Genomic DNA, 17,650 nt, shown 5'->3' on the forward strand with positions numbered 1-17,650 from the left:
TTGAACGAAAATTATAAATAATTTATTGATTTATGAATTAGTTTAAAGGAAAAAGAGTGGGTCCAAGAATGGCACGTAAATACACCGACGGCTGGCGTGCGTCCAAGAATATAATAGTGTAAGCTTTGCTTGCATCAGCCACCTGCTATTTTCTTTAAACCAAAAAGGAAACAAAATTAGGCTTTGCTGCCAATGCCATCCTTCTCTCCTTATGTCTCAACTTGCATTAAATATATTTATTCTCATTAACAGATTGTTTTTTTCTTTTTCATTCCTTCCAATTAAGTATGTACGATCATTAAATGCTTAAGGATTGACATCATCATACAATTTAAAGTAGAAATTTTATTGAATTTGTCGATCTCTAATATATTAGTCTGTTTTTTAGTTCAAGTTAGGTCTGATAGCGAGATTAAGTCTCGTTACGAACAACTTCACAACATTTTAATTCAAATTCTCTTGTAAAAAATTTCTAATGACATAATATTGTCTTTACATAATATTCACATATTATGGTACAATCCTCATAAGTTTGAACCAATTCTAGATACATGTACCACTTACATTATTTTGAACCAATTTCAAACTTCATGTGAATACATTTTATTTTTACATCTCTAACAAGCAAAATACTTAAGTCGGATATCGGGTGAAGAAAAAAGTAATATGATGACATTTGTGGAACGCCTTGCATGAAGTGATAACGATCAACAATGTTTATACCAGCAGCAGAAAAGCAACTCATTTTGAGATGTTTGTCAAAACAGAGTTCAATGACGAAGAAAAATTCTTCGTGGTTTTCTAGCTTCCCTACTTGGCTAATGAAACTACAAAAAGTATGCAGAGAAACAACGGTGCCTCTGTCATATCACCAGCTGTAAAGATCGTATTTACATTATTTACTTGTCCATGCATGTATGGAGCCAGAATAATTACAATGGTTCACGATTTCGACTCTGATTAATACATTATGTATGCATCGAAAAGACGATCCATGAGCCCATGAAATAGCAGGGAATCAGTAGTACCTTGGACGTGGGGAGGCATAACCTCTACCATAAGGCATATTAGAAGGAAATTGATATGCGGGTCTTGGAGGTGGGGTCCCATACGGTGGACCTGAATGTAGGCACATAATTAGGAATGGTCGATAAGCACCCTCCCAAAGAAATGAAGATATAGAGAAGGAAGAACAAATTGGGTTCTATGAGTATCTGAAGGTAAATACCCACTTACATGCAAAGCGGTAAGCTTTTATCTTTTTTATTTTCTTGTTGGAAAATATCACATGCAGAAGCAGGGTGCAATCAATTAAAGAACTAACCAGTGGTAGGGAAGGAATAAGCTACATCAGCGTATTCCCTTGGGAAGAGTTCACCCATTTGACGACTGTCTCGGAAATGTCCACCAATGCTGTAAGGATCACTCCCTGGATAACTGTGAAGCGGATGGCTACTTGGACCAGGGTACCTGGTTTCACCAATCAAACTCTCGTATGGTCTGTGAAGGGGAACAAACCTAGGTAAAGGAGAGTACATATTTTCTTGATGTACTTCAGAAATAAATCTTGGATTTCCATATTGTCTAGCATCTGATACACCACGTAGACCTGAAAAAAGAAAGAATGTTATAGATGAATCTAAACATCAGAATAAACTCAAGATGCAACCACGGTGACCAACACGCTTAATATAATGATCCGATTCATATTGCATATGGGTGAAACATGGAAATATGTGCAATTGAACAAAGTATTTTGTATCCATATATATCTCATTTGTATAACATAAGAGATCACGGAAAATGCAGATTGCACGTCTCTGTATGTTTAACTGAGAATAGAAAACTTGTGAAAAAAAAAAAAATTCACTCTACAGGACAAAGTAGAAGAAATATTTAACAGATAAACAGGAAACTTCAAATAAACTGGTTGGATTACTTGTGACAAAAGATCTCTGGAAGGTGACAAGAATAAGGGCTAAGCTATAATTATAACGACCATCAAGTTAAATGGATGCATGGTCAGTAAAACAAAAAACGTACAGCCACTGTTTTAATCAGAGAGGCCCGACAAGAAGTGAAAGGCACCTTGATTTTGAGATGAAGGTAAAACATGAGGAGCAGTACTAGCTTTAGAAAATGACGTTAAGTTGTCGCGTGATTCAGATGTTAGAGCACGTTTCATCCCATCCAAATACCTTTGAGACTCTGCACGATCAAGTTCTACAAATATAACCTAACAAAAAGAGGACATATATTATGATGTCTATATCATTACACTTACGCACAAACCCTTAATAGCTACGTATGGTGAAATTACCTCATCAAAATATTCTTCAGAACCAGGCATGTTCTTGCTGGTGGGCAGGATAAAATTGGCTGCATGATGATAATGATCCCAATGGTAAGCAACAAAAACCACAGTGATTATACGATTTGCAACATATGTTTTCTAGCAGCTATATGGAGACACTTCAATAGATCCAAAGAGAGAATTTAACAGACCTAACATTTCATTCACTGCATCAGCTGGTACTTCTTTCCCCATTTCTCTAAATCTTTCAGCCGATCGACGCTGCAACTCCTCGGGCCTTGGGAATACCACAACAGCAATCTGAAAACCAGAATGAGAGAAAAAAAATTGATGATAATAATTAAAAGGTTACTGAAACCTAAATGATCCAAAAGACTTAAACTACATACTTTCTGGAAGTACACAAATGGTTTCAGTTTCCGTTTCCGGGCATTTTTGTAAACATTTGTTTGATCAATTATGTAATTGCGAGGTATGGTAGCTGCTCTAGACAGAAGTATGTTGAAAATCCCAGTTGCTTGGTCCATCAAACAATCAAAACGTTGTCCATAATTATGTTTTCGCAATAGACCTGGCAACTGTTAGAAAAATTCAACTCCTGTCAGTCTTTCATGTAACATAATAATGAACCCCAAAATGATGCTAGGAAAACCAAGTGGGGGATAGAAATCAAGAAGCAACCCCCATATAGTAGCTAGCGGGTCATGCAACATGAAGAAATAACTAACAGTTCAATACCTTCATTTGATCCAGAATTAGATTAGTCCCAAGCAAAATATAGCGTTTCTCAGGATGTTGATCTGCCCATTTCTTGGCCCACGTACTTTTTCCAGAAGCCGGTAGACCCACCATCATCATGACTTCACAATCTCTTACATTATTAAAAGTAGGCCCTATCAATGCATTGTTATCATCCAAAGCAGTGCCCCACGGTTTAAAGCCTTCTTCTGGAACAAGCCCCTCTTCAACACTGAATTGTAACTGGACCTCAACATTCTTCAACAATACATGAGGAAAAAGTGCTGATTCCCATCGAAGCTTCCCCAATGGAGAATCCACTACTCCAAGGCCTCTTGGACCGGCATCAAATTGTATTGCAGTACCCAACCATTTGCCATTTTTGGAAAATCCAATAGAGGCCAGAGGATTGCTTTCAAGATTTAAAGCACAAACAATGGTATCACCAATCCCAAACTTTTCACCATAGTCAGAAAATTTTCCAGCATTTGAGAACTTTCCTGTGCCACCAAATCCAAAACTTTGTTTAGTTTCTCCAAGATTACCCACTGGACTGTCCCCTATGGAAATGCCGAGACGACAAAGATGCTGCTGATCTGGAGCAGTATCATTCATTTCAACTGGCTGTAAAGAGATAATCTTGCAACCAAAACAATATTTTCCACCAGTAATACCAACGGTGGCCCGAGCACCGGACCAGCAGTAAGCAAAACCTTGCTCATAAAGAGCTGATCCTAGAAGACCATCACTTTCAATCTTGAAATCTGGAAACAAAAATAGCAACACAAGTCAATATAAACCGTATTTTTCAATAAGAACATCGAAACAAATTATAAAATGTCACTTCAATAATTTGCTTCTTTTGTCAAGAAATAAATGTCTTGATGGATGTGTACAAAACCGTTAGCTACCAAATGGGGATTATTTTTCAAATCACGGGTAAAAATCTTAATATCTGTGAACTTCGGTAAGAACAACTCTTTTATTTGAAGTTTTCTTTCTACCTGAAAGACATGACCTTTGCACTATGACCCACTAAAATTTATTTCCACCGAAGGATACACTCTATAAAAATTTCATAACCAGGTACCATGAAAGGAAGCAATGTAAAGAGAAAAGGAGAAAAAACTAATCCTATCATAGTTTGATAAAGTAACTACCACATTTTACAAGTCAAACTCTACTACCCGAAAACCTTCATGGGAAACCTCTTCTCCTCAACCAAGTGGTGGAGCCAACAAATTTCTCGGATAGGGACAATTTTAACCTTCTAACTTTTATACCTATGATCTTTCCGTTGTAAAAATTTGGGAGGTACCCTCCTTCCTTCTTGGCTCCCCTCACGCTTCAACCTAACACATTAATTTAGGATAGCACCTGCCCTCCATGTATAAAAACAAGAAAAAACATAATAATATTTTTCGCTCTACTTTTTTTCCCTCCCTTAAACAGTTTCATAAATTTTTCTACCGAACAAGTTTTCTACGTACAACAATATATGTTTTCCTAGAAATCACCGTTCAAAATTTTTCCCAAGGCTATGCCCAGTTCAGATAATGGAGAGTGGGGCAGGAAACCACATAAGAGAAGTGTGCCTAGAAATTCTTCAAAACTTGTAATCTCCATGTTAATTTGATAATAATCAAACTAAAGGGCAAGCATGCATTTTAAGCTTAGGTCCTAAACCAATAAATAGAAGCTAATTAGTATTCAAGTGACCAGCAAACACACAAAATAATAAATGTATGCAATTTATATAAACCACGAAATGTGAGACTCGAGCAAAGGGGAGGGGAAAAGATGAGAAGGAGATCCAAACAGTTTAATTCGGTCTTGCATCCAACGGTACGATTTCAATACAAAATAATATAGGATGAATACAACAAGAAAGAAAAGATAGCCTTCCAGACAGAAAAGAAATACCCAAGTCGCAGTCGGCTGGGTTGAGCACCACTGGATGCTGCCCCTTCAACTCAGAAGCATCTGAAACACAGGAAATTTTGGCTTTCTTCGCCTCATGATCGTCTTCTTGGTGACGGCGTTTAATGGACGCCATTGTCCAACTTCAGAGCGGTAAGAGCCCAAACTGGAGTTGCCGCGCGAAGGATATCACCCGCGCTCTCGTCGCTGCTTGTGAACCTGTTCTTAATTTTTATAAGAATTGCTTGATGTGGGTTGGATCATTCCAACCCGACTTAAGAAATCGGGTGCCCTTTTAACCCGACCCGTATATAATGGTTAAAATATCATGTTCCACATTAAAATTAGTGATCAATGGATATTTCCAATATTCCTTATTAATACCATAAATATATATTTAAAAAATCATCCATTAGTCACCTATGTAAATATAAATACTAAGATTGGAAAGTGAAAATAGCTTATAATTATTAACTTAAATAATTTTTATAAATTTTTTCAAATGATATACCTGTTAGAACTAAAACCTCTATACTATTACAATAATATTAATTTTCATTCGTTGTAACAAAAAAAAAAAAATTAAAAATACCATATGAAAGATAAAATATTATATAACTTAATGACATGTTAAATATTATATACTTAATGACATGTTAAATTATAAATACACATCATTTGCATAAAATCTTACGGATTCTATTTTAGAAATTATTTATTTTAATTTTTTTGACGGAAAATATCATCATAACTCAATTGGTCAAAATATTACGAGAAATAAATTCGAGAAAAAGAAAGAGAAATAATCACTCTCGTCCTGAGCTTATAAAAGAAATTGATATTAAAAATTAGTTTCTAGAAAAATAAAATATAGCTACAAAACTATCAAAAGGAATAGACTTATATATAATTATCAAAACTTGGGTATTGAATTGAGTTTTAGCTTTTGCCAATTAGAACATAGAACATCTGTGAAAATATCTTACTCTTCCTTGGATGTTCCAAATGTAGAACACAAATTTGTTCTCTTCCCAAAATCAGACAGCTCCAGACACAGAATGTTTTACGATAATTACGCAGCTGTACAGTTCGCTTGCAAAATTGCAAGATAATGTTCATGCAAGCTACAAATTCAATGAGCAAAAACATAATTCAGAGCTTGGCTTGGATTCTGGCTGTCAATTGGTGTTGATAGCATCACCATCTCCCAACGAAGCAAAATTAAAACTCCAAACAGAAGCACAGTTTTCATCACCTAAATAAAGCCCAGGAAGCATATTAATATAGCATCTGAGAACCGATAATTTTACACAAGCAACATGACAGTATTGAGGATTGTTAGGAGAGGAGTCTCAGATCGGTTAATTAAAGGGTTGATCATGGGTTTATAAGTAAGGAATACAACTCCATTGGTATGAGGCCCAGCAAAACCACGAGAGCTTATGTTCAAAGTGGACAATATCGTACCTTTATGCAGAGTCGTGATTCCTAACCGACAATAATAACAATAACAATAACATGCATATAACCATTTACAAAAACAAAAGAATAGATGAATGCACTGAGGTTAGAGAGAATATACCACGCAGACATAAATCCCCATCATCATTGTCAGGTCCTATAAATCTTCGGTGACCTGATGATGTGACAGTCATTGGCATATATGGATGAAAAGAAAACCCATTAACTGTGTCTGCAGGGAGTACACAACGTAGGAGAAGTGAGTTAGAGCCAATACGAATACGGTAAATATAAAACCAAGTGGTAGTTCTTGTCAAAATGAAAATGCAATACCTTGTGCTGCTTGAAAACTTGTTACCCACTGCCCGGTTTGAAGATCATATACATGAACAAAACCATCCTACAGGTCAAAATGTAAACAAAACTACTCAGGTTAAGGTTGATTAAATTAATATCAAGCAAAATAATATAAATAAAAGCTGACAGTATACCTGACCACCTGTGCCAAGATGTTGGCCACATGGCTCAATATCAAAAAATATCCGTTGGTTGGTATGTTCAGATGATCTGTATAGTCTGATGACAAGTAGAATGATGTGATAAGGAAACCTATATTTCATCATTCACAGTAACCGGAAAACTTGAATGGGTTGCCATCACAAACAAAAGAAACAGCATTTTAAAGCTGCAGGCCTTTGTTGAACCAGTAGAATTTTCAAGTTCTAGGTATACTAAATTCATTGCTTGTTCCCTATAGCGGTGATATTACTTATAAGGCATAGCCATTGCAGTTTTTAAAGAAGCACTTACTTGTAAACAACATCTACAGATTTGCGAATATCCCAGCAAAGTATATATGGGTCCTTCAAGAAATTTCGGAAAAAGGTATGTTAGAATACAGGTCACAATGCAAGAAAGAACGTCACATAAGATCTTATACCTTTCGACCTCCAGTGTATAGATAATTTCCATCTTTTGAAAATTGGATCTGGACAAAACATAACATCACTTTGATAGGAGTATAAATTAAGACCACGTTAAAAAGTAACAACAAAAACCTCCCCTACATGTGTAATTCCACCTTCTTGACCATGTAGAACATATAACAACTCCATATTGTCTTCCCTATAGATTCCGGTGGTCTGGCTATAAGAGCCCAAGGCAAGCATTCCATTGTGTGTAGGAGAAAAGGCAATTGCAGATATGATGCCTGATCATAACAAATGGTCAAAAGATATACCCTGGTCTATCAATCAGCAAACATTCTCTAAGGGTACACAGTCTAAGATAACAACCTGTTTGACCTTCCTTATTTCCTTGCAGCGTCGAGTGTTGCCCAAAATCTCTACCAGGTCGATGCAAATCAAATATTCTCACCAATTTGTTGTATCCAGCAAATATTCTAAGCCAAAAAAGAAAGATGGTTTCAATTGGTAACCAAATGAAAATTACATAAAGTATTTCACTTTGCAGCAAATTTGGAGCATAAAGATTAAACATAAATAAGATCAAGAATTCAAAATAGCATTTTTTAAAAACACAAGAGAGGAAGCATCTCAATCAGGCATATCATAAGCTTGTAGGGATGATATCTATCTTCGATAATGAAGTTATAAAGACACCTTATAGGCGATCTTAAACATAACACGATGTAAAATAAAAAGGACACCATTCATGCATGATGACATCATAAGACACCCGAACAGCCATTCACGAGCCCTTTACATATACAGTGGATAAGAGAAGCAAAGATAAAACCTACTTGGTTCCAGCTGGATTAAATGAAATTGAAAAGGCAGCAGTAATTTCATCCATGGCATCATAAGCTCGATATGTACAGCGCAGCTGCAATACATGGTTAAAAAAAAAAATCTTCAAATAATGGGACCAACTTCTTCAATCACTAATTTTAGCTTCAGGAATTCTAAAACTACCATCGATGTCATGCAAGAATTTACTTTTAACTCCTAACAAGAAAAACAGGAAAAAAGAAACGTTCATAATGGGCATTTCTAAGGTGATGTTGGGCTACCCAATAAACTAATGGAAGATGTGTGGCAGCCCCAGCCACCCACACCTGGCAAGCAACCATGGCAATGCCTTCAATAATTAATAGGCACTCTCCTTAATTATCTGAGGTTTTGCAATACAGATGAAAAGCATAATCTTGAACTTTTTTTTTCCTAAAGACTTGAGTAAGATGTCTTCTTGCGTTCACAATCTCTTGAAAATAAGGGAGATCATCAAAACAAAAACATATCATACAGCTTTTCAAGTGCATTAGACAAACATACAATTTTTCTTACCGCTATAATGACACTCTAAGCTAACATCTTCACATACTTCACATCATGTCATGCATATTTTCAAACACATATCTCAACTCACTCAAATAACACCTTTGGTTCGTCTTATGCACCCCAAGCAAGCATAAAAAAATTGTCATCTGCGCTTACATTTGGAAGTCATAAATGCTAGTCGTAATATGATGAACCCACACTACATGTCAAAAGGCTATTTGAAACGGTAATCACAATCCGACTCCAATACAATGGATTCATATTTCGAAGAAAGTACTCGTAAAGCCTAAGTACCTCGCCTGATGCAGCATCCCAGAGATGAATTGGATGGTCGCGTGTGGTACTTGCAAAGACGCATGTAACAGGGTCTAAGGTGTCAACCAACTTTCACATCAGAATTCAATTAACAGTGTCGTCAATGATTATACAAATTGAAACAGAAAGGAAAACCTTTCAGCTCCAAGGTAGAAAAAACCATGAATAAGTTGTCTAAGGAGCACCTGAAGCAGACATGTAAGGATACCAACAGAAGTCATAGACTGACTCCCCTTCACCCACAACAAGGTTGGAAGTAAAAGAATCTGCAGACAGTGTAGCACATGAATGACATCATATTAAAAAAAAGTAGATATCAAATTCCTCAAGAAGTAGGCCATAATCCCTCTATTCAAGCGCAGACTTACCCTCTTCACCAGTTACATTGCCGGAAACATCGTTGCCGTAATCTGGCCTGCATAACAGTGTAGTTTAGCAAGCATTCTATTCTATTCCATCATAAAAAAAAATCTAACATATCTAAAAGATATTCTTAAATTCCACTTTAAACAAGTCTTTCAACATTCATATACGGGTTGATTACTGAAGACTTACAGGTTGAATCTGCGAAGACTATTGTCCTCAGAGCTCGTAAGAAAACACGACCCATCAGGAGACCTGTAGCAAGTTATAACTCGAAGATTTCATAAGAAAGAAGAGTAAAGAAGAACAATGAAGACGGAGAACACAAACAATATACCATTTTACGCCCTTGAAGAAGTTGTTAGGGTTCGGACCAGTCCGAAACTGGTTGTAGAAATGGTAAGTCCTCTGTGGAGGGGAATTGAATTGAATCACTGGCCACGAGTATGATTGCTGCTCTTCGTTCATGGCAGCTTCCGCGGCTTCCCCAGCCGGATTGGACCTGTTTTCTTCCTCCTCCACTAACATCGATTCTGTTTCAGACATTGCAAGAACTCCTAAGCAGCAATCCGTATCCAGTGTTCCTTCGTTCCGCCACTGCCGCCAAAACAACGATTCAGAGAAAAATCGATCAAAACTAAACCACTTGGGCTCCTTTTGTGGGCTTTCGATAATTTCCCAGAAGAAAGTTTGTAGACCGAATTGAAATTCGTACTAGAAATCATGCAAAATAAACCCAATGATCGCTCTCTTTTAGGAAACTCTCATTTTCTTTTTCAATCTTTTCAACTTCTCAATGCAAGTTAAATTTTGTCCAAATTTGTTAGCAAACAAATAGCTTTACGTATCGTTAAGTATCGAAAGATATATTTGTTAGATTATCTATACTTTATATAATCGTTTAGATAGTCAAACATTAAAATACACATTTTTCAAAGTTTCGAAAGTAGGTCATATAATAGACCTCAAGTGAGATGTAGGTACAACAAAGATCAAAAGATGCCAATATTAATATCCATCGTTACTCTCGAGATCAGACGATCAAATACACACTTTAAGATTGATTGTACTATAGAAACAACAACAAAATGTAAATGAGAATTCATCCTCAATGATCATAGAATTATGAAGTAAATGAGAAACAATAGGCCACAAAAGTTTGCAATAGAACGTATAGAACTCCTAAAGCATGCCATCTCTAAGCATCATGCTGCTTCAGGTATTGGTCGTCTCTATACTTCGAGTACAGTGGAAGATCAAGAGCTCTTTCTGCAATTCTTCCATCCTCGTGAATCTTAGCTATTAGGCTCTCAAGGTTTGGAAAGTTGGCCTGATTGGTGATAATATTGATGAGATTTTAATGGAGTGACGAGCATGGAAACCCAGAAAATAGAAGAACAAGCTAGTTGTTTTGCAAGTATTACCTCTGGCCGAATGTATCCGACTAGAACAAGTCTCAAGTCCTCATCGTAGAAATCTTCATGGAACTCGTGGAGTAGCCATGGTTCCTGGATCATAATATACAAATATTAACCAGAAAGTGAATGCAGCAACCAACATTAACATTTCTGAACTATTCTACACTTACAATCGTCTTTTCTGCATTGTCGAAAAATGGATTCCATCCGATGCTCGCGACCATTTTAAAGATGCCTCTTGTTGATAAACCAGCCCAACCGAAATAAACGCCTGATGGATGTTCTAAAAGGACATCTGAATATCCTTCTGTAGATAAATTCGCTGGGAAAAGTAAAGCCAGTTTGTAAGTATTATAATGGAAAGAGATCAACTGTAGACATCCAGATTAAGAACAGTTCATAACATTGAGTTTGCCAAACCAGAATTTAGACTATGAGATTAACAAGGAATCAGATAACATAAAGGTTTAAATGACCAGCCTAATGGAAATAAGAACGGTCTATTGAATTCGCACACACCTGTAGGAATCCCAAGAACTTTCGAGCCACGCCCATATCCCTTGACGACGGGACCTCCAATGTACATAGGATTAATTGGTAAGGTGTTCTCTACCCCTATAGTTTAAAGTCAAGAACTGTGACAAATAGATTTATGCATAAAGAAACTCAACTGGAAAGGTTGAGAATTGAGGTAGTTAAAAAGGGTTGTGGTATGTACAATCTTCAAATGGAGGTAGGCCCCATTTCTCAGGCTGAAAGTCGAGCAGTGAATTGATCACCTCGTCCGCTGAAGAGTAGAGATTAGTCTTCTTCGGAAGGGATGGTACAGCAATCACCTTCATCCCAGCAGCCTTACCAGCTGCAACACCTGGACTGGTATGCATGTTGAGTAAGAAGAGTACGATGAATCAAAACGTTCATTTGATAACCATTTAGTTTTTTTTTATTTTTTATTCTTGAAAATTAAAGTTCAAATACAGATACTTACACCGAATCCTCAATTACGAGGCACCTTGAGGGTTCGAGATTTAACCTTTTTGCTGCTTCAAGGAATCTATCAATGAACGCATTGTTAGAACGCATAATTGGATTACTTGAAAAGAAAATACTTCACAAATTTATGAAGAGCAATCGGCCAATGGAAACAGTGAGGCATTGTTAGTTCTTAATGGTTTACTTGCAAAAGAAAACCAAGTTAGAAAGAACCAATAGAAAATAGTTGCATTTTACATTTCAGGAGATGGTTTGGCCGTTGTAACTTCATCGCTACCGATTATCACAGAGAACGAGTCTTTCCAGCCTATACAATAATAAAATCAAGAAGCTAAATAAATAAATAGAAGCAACAACCAGAACAAGTAAATGGATATGTTATGGTCTTTTAGAAACCATACCCTGATGAAAAGAAATTTTGGTCTCTATGTTTTCCCTACTTGAGTTCGAAGCTAATGCCATTGGCACTCTGTGACCAGTGAAATGTTTAATCAACCGGTTTGCTCCTGGAAGTGCTTTAATGTTGCACCATCTGAAGTGGAAATTCCAAAAAGTGTTCTGTTATGGCAAGGATTATATCGTAGACGCATTGCATTTGTGCTATCAACAATCCAATAGAACAATAAAATGCATACTGCATGGTGTGTGCAACTCACCAAGCAATCCCATTACTTGAACACTTTCAATTAATAATACCCTTTACAATACACAATCTGAAATTGAAATCTAGTACTTGGAAAAGAATGATTGCCATGATCCGAACGATGAAACGAAATAATGTTTTCCAATACAGTAAAAACCAGGAAGAAATATCAAAAGTAAATTTGAATGTCGAATAAGAAATAATTAATTGATAAGTGCATAATGCTATTTCTATAACCAAAATCAAATTGACTTGAAATATATATCCAGTTCCAATAATTTTTGAAAAGCTAAAAACCAGTCCTCCAAGATCAGCACGTTGTTGAGGTAACATAAACAACAAAATATGTAAGGTGCCAGCAGTTTATAATTATATTACAAATTTCCACAGGTTGAAACCTAGAAAAATCAAGAAGAATTTGGATTGAGCATGCAGTGTCTTCAATTTTTAACTACCGTAGTATATATCACTATAACAACTTGCAACATGATGTAAAAACCAAGAAATTTCACTATTGACCTTAAACGGTTGAAAAGCTTATAACCAAGATGAGACGGTTACATGCATTTAAGCGTAGATAGGAAAGAACACTAATTATTTACCTCTCCGCAAACATTGGGGAAACTTGTGACATCAATTCAGTTGATGTGCAAGGAAGCTCGTAATCTTCAATAATAACAGCTGCAGACTCGTATGGCGTCTTCCCCGTAATTCTTAGGGCTTCCCTTCCATCCCATTGCTTTCCATACTTGTCCAAAAAAGATTTTAGAACGTCACTCACTATGCCATCTATTAAGATATGGTGGTAGGAAGGAAGAAATTCAGCAGTGGAGAAAAATCGAAAGTCAAGAACGCTAAAAGTTAACTAAGTTGGTTATATATTTACAATAGAATACCAAGTGACAGATAGATATCACATTTTTCACAAACAGAGAAATTCAATTTCAATGCCTCAAAATAAAGTTGCTGAGAGAAACAAGACTATAAATGTTGATCTACATTGTGAAGAACACAATAGGACCTGTATGTAGAAGTGTGCCATCCAGATCAAGAATAACGCCAGATACAACCATTTTCAGAGGATTTGAGATGGAGCTCTTAATCATTTCACGTTGGTCTCATGAACATAGATCATATTCCCATGGATGAACCATGCCTAAATAGAAAGAAGATCATTTCAAATCAGTTGCCAGAATCATCATAACAGATACAAGTTGACTACCGCTCTAGTTCGAATGTTGCCACAGTCACAGTCATATTAAATGTTCAAAGAGAACACATTCGGCATGCTGATATACTGAATTGCACCAAACTCGAAAAAAACGGACGATTGAAAAAAATTACCAAAAGAAAAGCACTAGCCAAAGGTTTCTGACACAATCAACCATACGCTAGAAAGATGACATTTTAAAAAAATTGCAAATTAGAATTTGCTCAACCCATGTTTTTTAGGAGGGAACAAAACATTCTTTATAAGGGCATGAAACTCTCTCCCTAGCAGACGCATTTTAGATATCTTGAGGGGAAGTCAGAAACGAAAAGCCCAAATAGGACAATATCTGCTAGCGGTAGGCTTGGGTTGTACAAATGCTATCAGAGCGAGGTTGGTGTAGGTGGTTTGATCAAAGCGAGGTTCGTGATTCTAAACACGGTATAAGAGTCATGCCTTTAACTTAGCCATGTTAATAAAATTCTCAAATGTTGAACAAAAAAGTTGTGAGTTAGTAAAAAAGGGACTCAAGTATCGAACAAAGTTGTGATTCCTAACACGGTATCAGAGTCATGCCTTTAACTTAGCCATGTTAATAAAATTCTCAAACAAAAAAGTTGTGAGCTTTGTTCGAGGGCTCTAGAGAAATGAGTCAAGCCTCAATTAAGGTGAGGCTGTTTGAGGGCTGCATAGGGCTTAGGGAAGGCTCTAATGATATACTTTGTTCGAGGGGAGAATTGTTGGTGGATAGTCCACATCGACTAATTAAAGAGATAATCATAGGTTTATAAGTAAGGAGTAGGCGTCGACTAAAAGCAAAAGAGTTGATGTATTGTAGAGGTCCCTAGTTCCGCACCATCAGATGTTTAAATCAAGCTCAGGAACCACCTCCACACCCAAAAAAGTATAAAGTGCTTCCGAGTATGAAATTGAGAAGTGCATCCCCTCCACCCCGCAGAAAGGGTTTCGAGAAATTTGCAGAATTGTGTTTCTCTGTCTCTCAAGAGTTAAGAACATAAAATTGTAGGGAAGGTGAATTGAACCAGTATACCCACCGTACCGTGCAGAATATGGAATCTATATCCACAGGCTTCCCGAAGTCCAAGGAAGTCCAAAAAAATATGTACAACAGTCAACCTAAACCCGTACGACCCAGATTACGAAACGGAATCCTCAAATTTTTAGACAGATAAGAAACAGAAAGTAGTGAAATCAAACAACAATTCGCAGATTATGTTGATCAAAAGAAATGAGGAGAATCCAGGTGCAGCGGAAATTCAAACCTGAGCCTGAGTTGGATGAGTACGACGGATCCGAACAAGATGAAGACTCCTGTGGTAGGGTAGAAGCAGAGCCTGCTGCAGATAAAACGAAACAAAAAAACAATAGAAATCTATGAGGAATAATTGTTGTTACAATCACTCCAGCCGGCCAGAGTTCGATCTCCGGCTACAGCTAGTTTCTTTTTCATTAGGCTTTTTTTTTGGTTGACCCTTATTCCTTAGGCAAATTCTTTTGCTTTTACGGAATAAACTTCAACCTTAGTATTTATAATATTCTTTTAAATTAGAAAAATAACTTCGAGAACGACATTCACACTCGATCGCTTTACTAAAACTTCACACTCTACACTTGTGACGAGAACGTTTTACTACTTTCAACCCCTTCAAACGGTCACGGTTGGTTCCATTCGATTAAAAATTAATATTAAAAAAAACCCATAATTGAAAGAAAGAAAAAAAATTCTTCAATGGACAATCATGATTCATTTCCAATAGCCTGATTTAGTTATTAATTAGTGGTTGAAATGTTGGGAAGATAGAAAGAAAAACGACCAAGTCAAAGACATGATGAATGACAGGAAAAAAAAAAGTTTCAATGTTTTGATGAACACAATCCGCCAAGTGGTTGATATTTCCCCCAATCATCCAAAATCTTCATACATTCCATTTGAAATATATCTAATTTCAGCACCTCCCATTCTCAAATCTTCTTAATTTCTCTGTACCCATCTTGGGGTATTGGAGTTTTAACTCTTTTCTCTTCTTATTGGACGAAGACAATTCAGCACAACTTCGTCTAGGAAAAGAAAAGACCAAATTTTTCAACTTTTTTGTCTTAATTTTTTCTTCCCATTTCAAAAAAATCCCCTAAAAAACAAAACCCATTTGGAAGATTTGATTGTACAAACAAAAAAACCAGACAAAATGAACGACTTATTCTCGAATTCGTTCAAACAATACACGGATCTGAAGCAACAGGCGTCTGTGGACGGCATGGAGTCTGGGAATGAGACTGTGAATTTGGACACGTTCTTCGAGGATGTCGAGAATGTTAAAGACGACATGAAACAGGTCGAGAATTTGTACAAGAAATTGCAACAGGACAATGAGGAATGCAAGATTGTCCACAATGCCAAGACGATGAAGGAGCTGAGGGGTAGAATGGAGGCCGATGTCGCCCAGGTTCTGAAGCGTGTCAAAATGATTAAAGGCAAACTCGAGGCTCTGGATCGTTCCAACGCCGCTCACCGCAGCCTCCCCGGTTGCGGCCCTGGCTCCTCCGCGGACCGAACCCGAACCTCCGTCGTCAGCGGCTTGGGGAAGAAGCTCAAAGATGTCATGGATGAGTTTCAAGGCCTCAGAGGTCGAATGAACGCCGAATACAAAGAAACCATCGAGCGCAGGTAATGAACCAAAACATATTCAAATAGATTCAGAACATAAAAATGAGAGCTTTTTTGTTATTGGGGGAGGGGACAGGTACTTCACAGTGACAGGGCAGAAAGCCGACGAAGAGACAATAGAGAATTTGATAGCAAGTGGGGAAAGCGAGAGCTTCCTCCAGAAGGCAATTCAAGAACAGGGGAGGGGTCAGATAATGGACACAATCTCAGAGATTCAGGAGCGACACGACGCTGTGAAGGAGATAGAGAAGAATTTGTTAGAGCTGCATCAAATTTTCTTGGACATGGCGGCGCTGGTCGAGGCACAAGGGCACCAGCTGAACGACATCGAGAGCCATGTCGCGCATGCGAACTCGTTCGTGAGAAGAGGAACAGAGCAGCTTCAGGAAGCCAGAGAGATACAGAAGGACTCGAGGAAGTGGACTTGCTATGCCATTATCTTGGGGGTTGTTCTTATTATAATCATCCTCTTCCCGATCTTGACTACAATTTTACCTCATTTGTTGTAGAAAGCTTCTTGCTTTGCTTTCTAAAAAAGACCCCTCCAACAAAAATTGTTTCAATTCGTTTCTGCCATTCAAATTGGCGTCTTCTGAGGGTGTGTTGGTCGGTACATAGCTGTAAATGTGTGTGTTCTTAGTTGCTGGAAACAAAACAACAACAGAATGTTTGTATAGCCAAAGATCCAATACAATTTTATCACTTTCTTTTTATTTTCTCATTTTTAAATGCTTGCATGTATGGTTGCTTACTTCATAAGCTTGTACATTTCCCTTTTAAATTTTTTTTTTAAAAAAAAAAACTTAAATTACAGGTTCTTGGTGGAATTAAAATGTCAAATGAATATTTAAAATTTTATTTTATGTAGTTAAATTTTTTCAAGATTTTTTAGATAAAAAAATTAGACTAATTAGATACTTACTCCATAATTAAACATTATTAAATTTACAATTTAATTCACAATTATTTAATTTATATTTAATTCACAATTATATTTAAATTGACAAAGAAAAACAATAGAAACTACACCACTAGAGATTTTTTATTTATTTAATTATTACAAATTTGGGTTAGAATTTAGACCATAAAAAGTAAAAAATTTGTATGGTTTAATAAAGTTATTTATGATAACTATTATTTATCATGAGATTTAATCTAATTTTTAAATTTTGTAATTTAATATTTTTATTTTTACAAATAAAAATAAAAAAGTAATATATGAACGCCAATAATCCCATTGTTTTTTTTATAGGGAAAGAAAAAAAAAAAAAAAAAAAAAAAAAAAAAAA

General features: G+C 36.5%; 4 protein-coding genes across 8 annotated transcripts; 1 reads left to right on the forward strand and 3 right to left on the reverse strand.

Moving 5' to 3' along the window:
• Positions 1-679: 679 nt before the first annotated feature.
• Positions 680-5,189, reverse strand: LOC111783207 (heterogeneous nuclear ribonucleoprotein U-like protein 1). The gene is made up of 8 exons (XM_023664106.1): positions 4,976-5,189; positions 3,053-3,816; positions 2,704-2,892; positions 2,506-2,614; positions 2,321-2,379; positions 2,089-2,236; positions 1,325-1,609; positions 680-1,119 (listed from the first exon to the last, which is right to left on the reverse strand). The coding sequence occupies exons 1-8, from the start codon at positions 5,106-5,108 to the stop codon at positions 1,019-1,021; spliced, it is 1,788 nt and encodes a 595-aa protein (XP_023519874.1). The 5' UTR covers positions 5,109-5,189; the 3' UTR covers positions 680-1,018.
• Positions 5,190-5,925: 736 nt separating this feature from the next.
• Positions 5,926-10,176, reverse strand: LOC111783208 (telomerase Cajal body protein 1). The gene is made up of 14 exons (XM_023664107.1): positions 9,749-10,176; positions 9,604-9,666; positions 9,417-9,463; positions 9,234-9,314; positions 9,028-9,101; positions 8,196-8,278; positions 7,729-7,835; positions 7,501-7,643; positions 7,374-7,421; positions 7,244-7,296; positions 6,925-7,009; positions 6,767-6,833; positions 6,555-6,665; positions 5,926-6,227 (listed from the first exon to the last, which is right to left on the reverse strand). Exons 1-14 carry the CDS (start codon positions 9,955-9,957, stop codon positions 6,151-6,153), a joined length of 1,248 nt encoding a protein of 415 aa, XP_023519875.1. The 5' UTR covers positions 9,958-10,176; the 3' UTR covers positions 5,926-6,150.
• A 216-nt stretch (positions 10,177-10,392) lies between these two features.
• LOC111783209 (bifunctional riboflavin kinase/FMN phosphatase) lies at positions 10,393-15,183 on the reverse strand. 5 transcript variants are annotated; one of them, XM_023664112.1, is made up of 12 exons: positions 14,959-15,183; positions 14,736-14,812; positions 13,487-13,621; positions 13,068-13,213; positions 12,224-12,354; positions 12,060-12,129; positions 11,818-11,883; positions 11,548-11,702; positions 11,349-11,444; positions 11,000-11,151; positions 10,836-10,919; positions 10,393-10,741 (listed from the first exon to the last, which is right to left on the reverse strand). In XM_023664112.1, the coding sequence occupies exons 3-12, from the start codon at positions 13,505-13,507 to the stop codon at positions 10,610-10,612; spliced, it is 1,053 nt and encodes a 350-aa protein (XP_023519880.1). In that variant the 5' UTR covers positions 13,508-13,621; positions 14,736-14,812; positions 14,959-15,183; the 3' UTR covers positions 10,393-10,609. The 5 variants fall into 5 exon arrangements, with proteins under 5 accessions (XP_023519880.1, XP_023519878.1, XP_023519877.1 ...); XM_023664110.1 differs by having other exon boundaries at positions 13,068-13,254; XM_023664109.1 differs by having other exon boundaries at positions 13,068-13,254; positions 14,731-14,812.
• Positions 15,184-15,688: 505 nt separating this feature from the next.
• LOC111783210 (syntaxin-124-like) lies at positions 15,689-17,034 on the forward strand. Its single transcript, XM_023664113.1, has 2 exons — positions 15,689-16,361; positions 16,438-17,034. The coding sequence occupies exons 1-2, from the start codon at positions 15,883-15,885 to the stop codon at positions 16,868-16,870; spliced, it is 912 nt and encodes a 303-aa protein (XP_023519881.1). The 5' UTR covers positions 15,689-15,882; the 3' UTR covers positions 16,871-17,034.
• The last annotated feature ends 616 nt before the right edge of the window (positions 17,035-17,650 follow it).

The sequence above is a fragment of the Cucurbita pepo genome, chromosome LG20, assembly GCF_002806865.2.
Source record: "Cucurbita pepo subsp. pepo cultivar mu-cu-16 chromosome LG20, ASM280686v2, whole genome shotgun sequence".
Lineage (NCBI taxonomy): Eukaryota > Viridiplantae > Streptophyta > Magnoliopsida > Cucurbitales > Cucurbitaceae > Cucurbita > Cucurbita pepo.

Bases quoted from the DNA above. Each gene is read 5' to 3' on its own strand.
- LOC111783210 (XM_023664113.1), top strand. From the start codon at position 15,883: ATGAACGACTTATTCTCGAATTCGTTCAAACAATACACGGATCTGAAG. The intron at 16,362-16,437 runs GTAATGAACCAA...GGGAGGGGACAG, and splicing joins AAAGAAACCATCGAGCGCAG to GTACTTCACAGTGACAGGGC.
- LOC111783209 (XM_023664110.1), bottom strand. From the start codon at position 13,571: ATGATTAAGAGCTCCATCTCAAATCCTCTGAAAATGGTTGTATCTGGC. The intron at 12,130-12,223 runs GTATGGTTTCTA...ATTATTGTATAG, and splicing joins CAAAATTTCTTTTCATCAGG to GCTGGAAAGACTCGTTCTCT. The intron at 11,884-12,059 runs GTAAAATGCAAC...GTTCATTGATAG, and splicing joins GCCAAACCATCTCCTGAAAT to ATTCCTTGAAGCAGCAAAAA.
- LOC111783208 (XM_023664107.1), bottom strand. From the start codon at position 9,957: ATGTCTGAAACAGAATCGATGTTAGTGGAGGAGGAAGAAAACAGGTCC. The intron at 9,315-9,416 runs GTAAGTCTGCGC...CACTGTCTGCAG, and splicing joins CAATGTAACTGGTGAAGAGG to ATTCTTTTACTTCCAACCTT. The intron at 6,666-6,766 runs GTATTGCATTTT...TACTCCCTGCAG, and splicing joins AAGTTTTCAAGCAGCACAAG to ACACAGTTAATGGGTTTTCT.
- LOC111783207 (XM_023664106.1), bottom strand. From the start codon at position 5,108: ATGGCGTCCATTAAACGCCGTCACCAAGAAGACGATCATGAGGCGAAG. The intron at 3,817-4,975 runs GTATTTCTTTTC...TTTTGTTTCCAG, and splicing joins CCCAGCCGACTGCGACTTGG to ATTTCAAGATTGAAAGTGAT. The intron at 2,893-3,052 runs GTATTGAACTGT...TTTTTCTAACAG, and splicing joins TAATTCTGGATCAAATGAAG to TTGCCAGGTCTATTGCGAAA.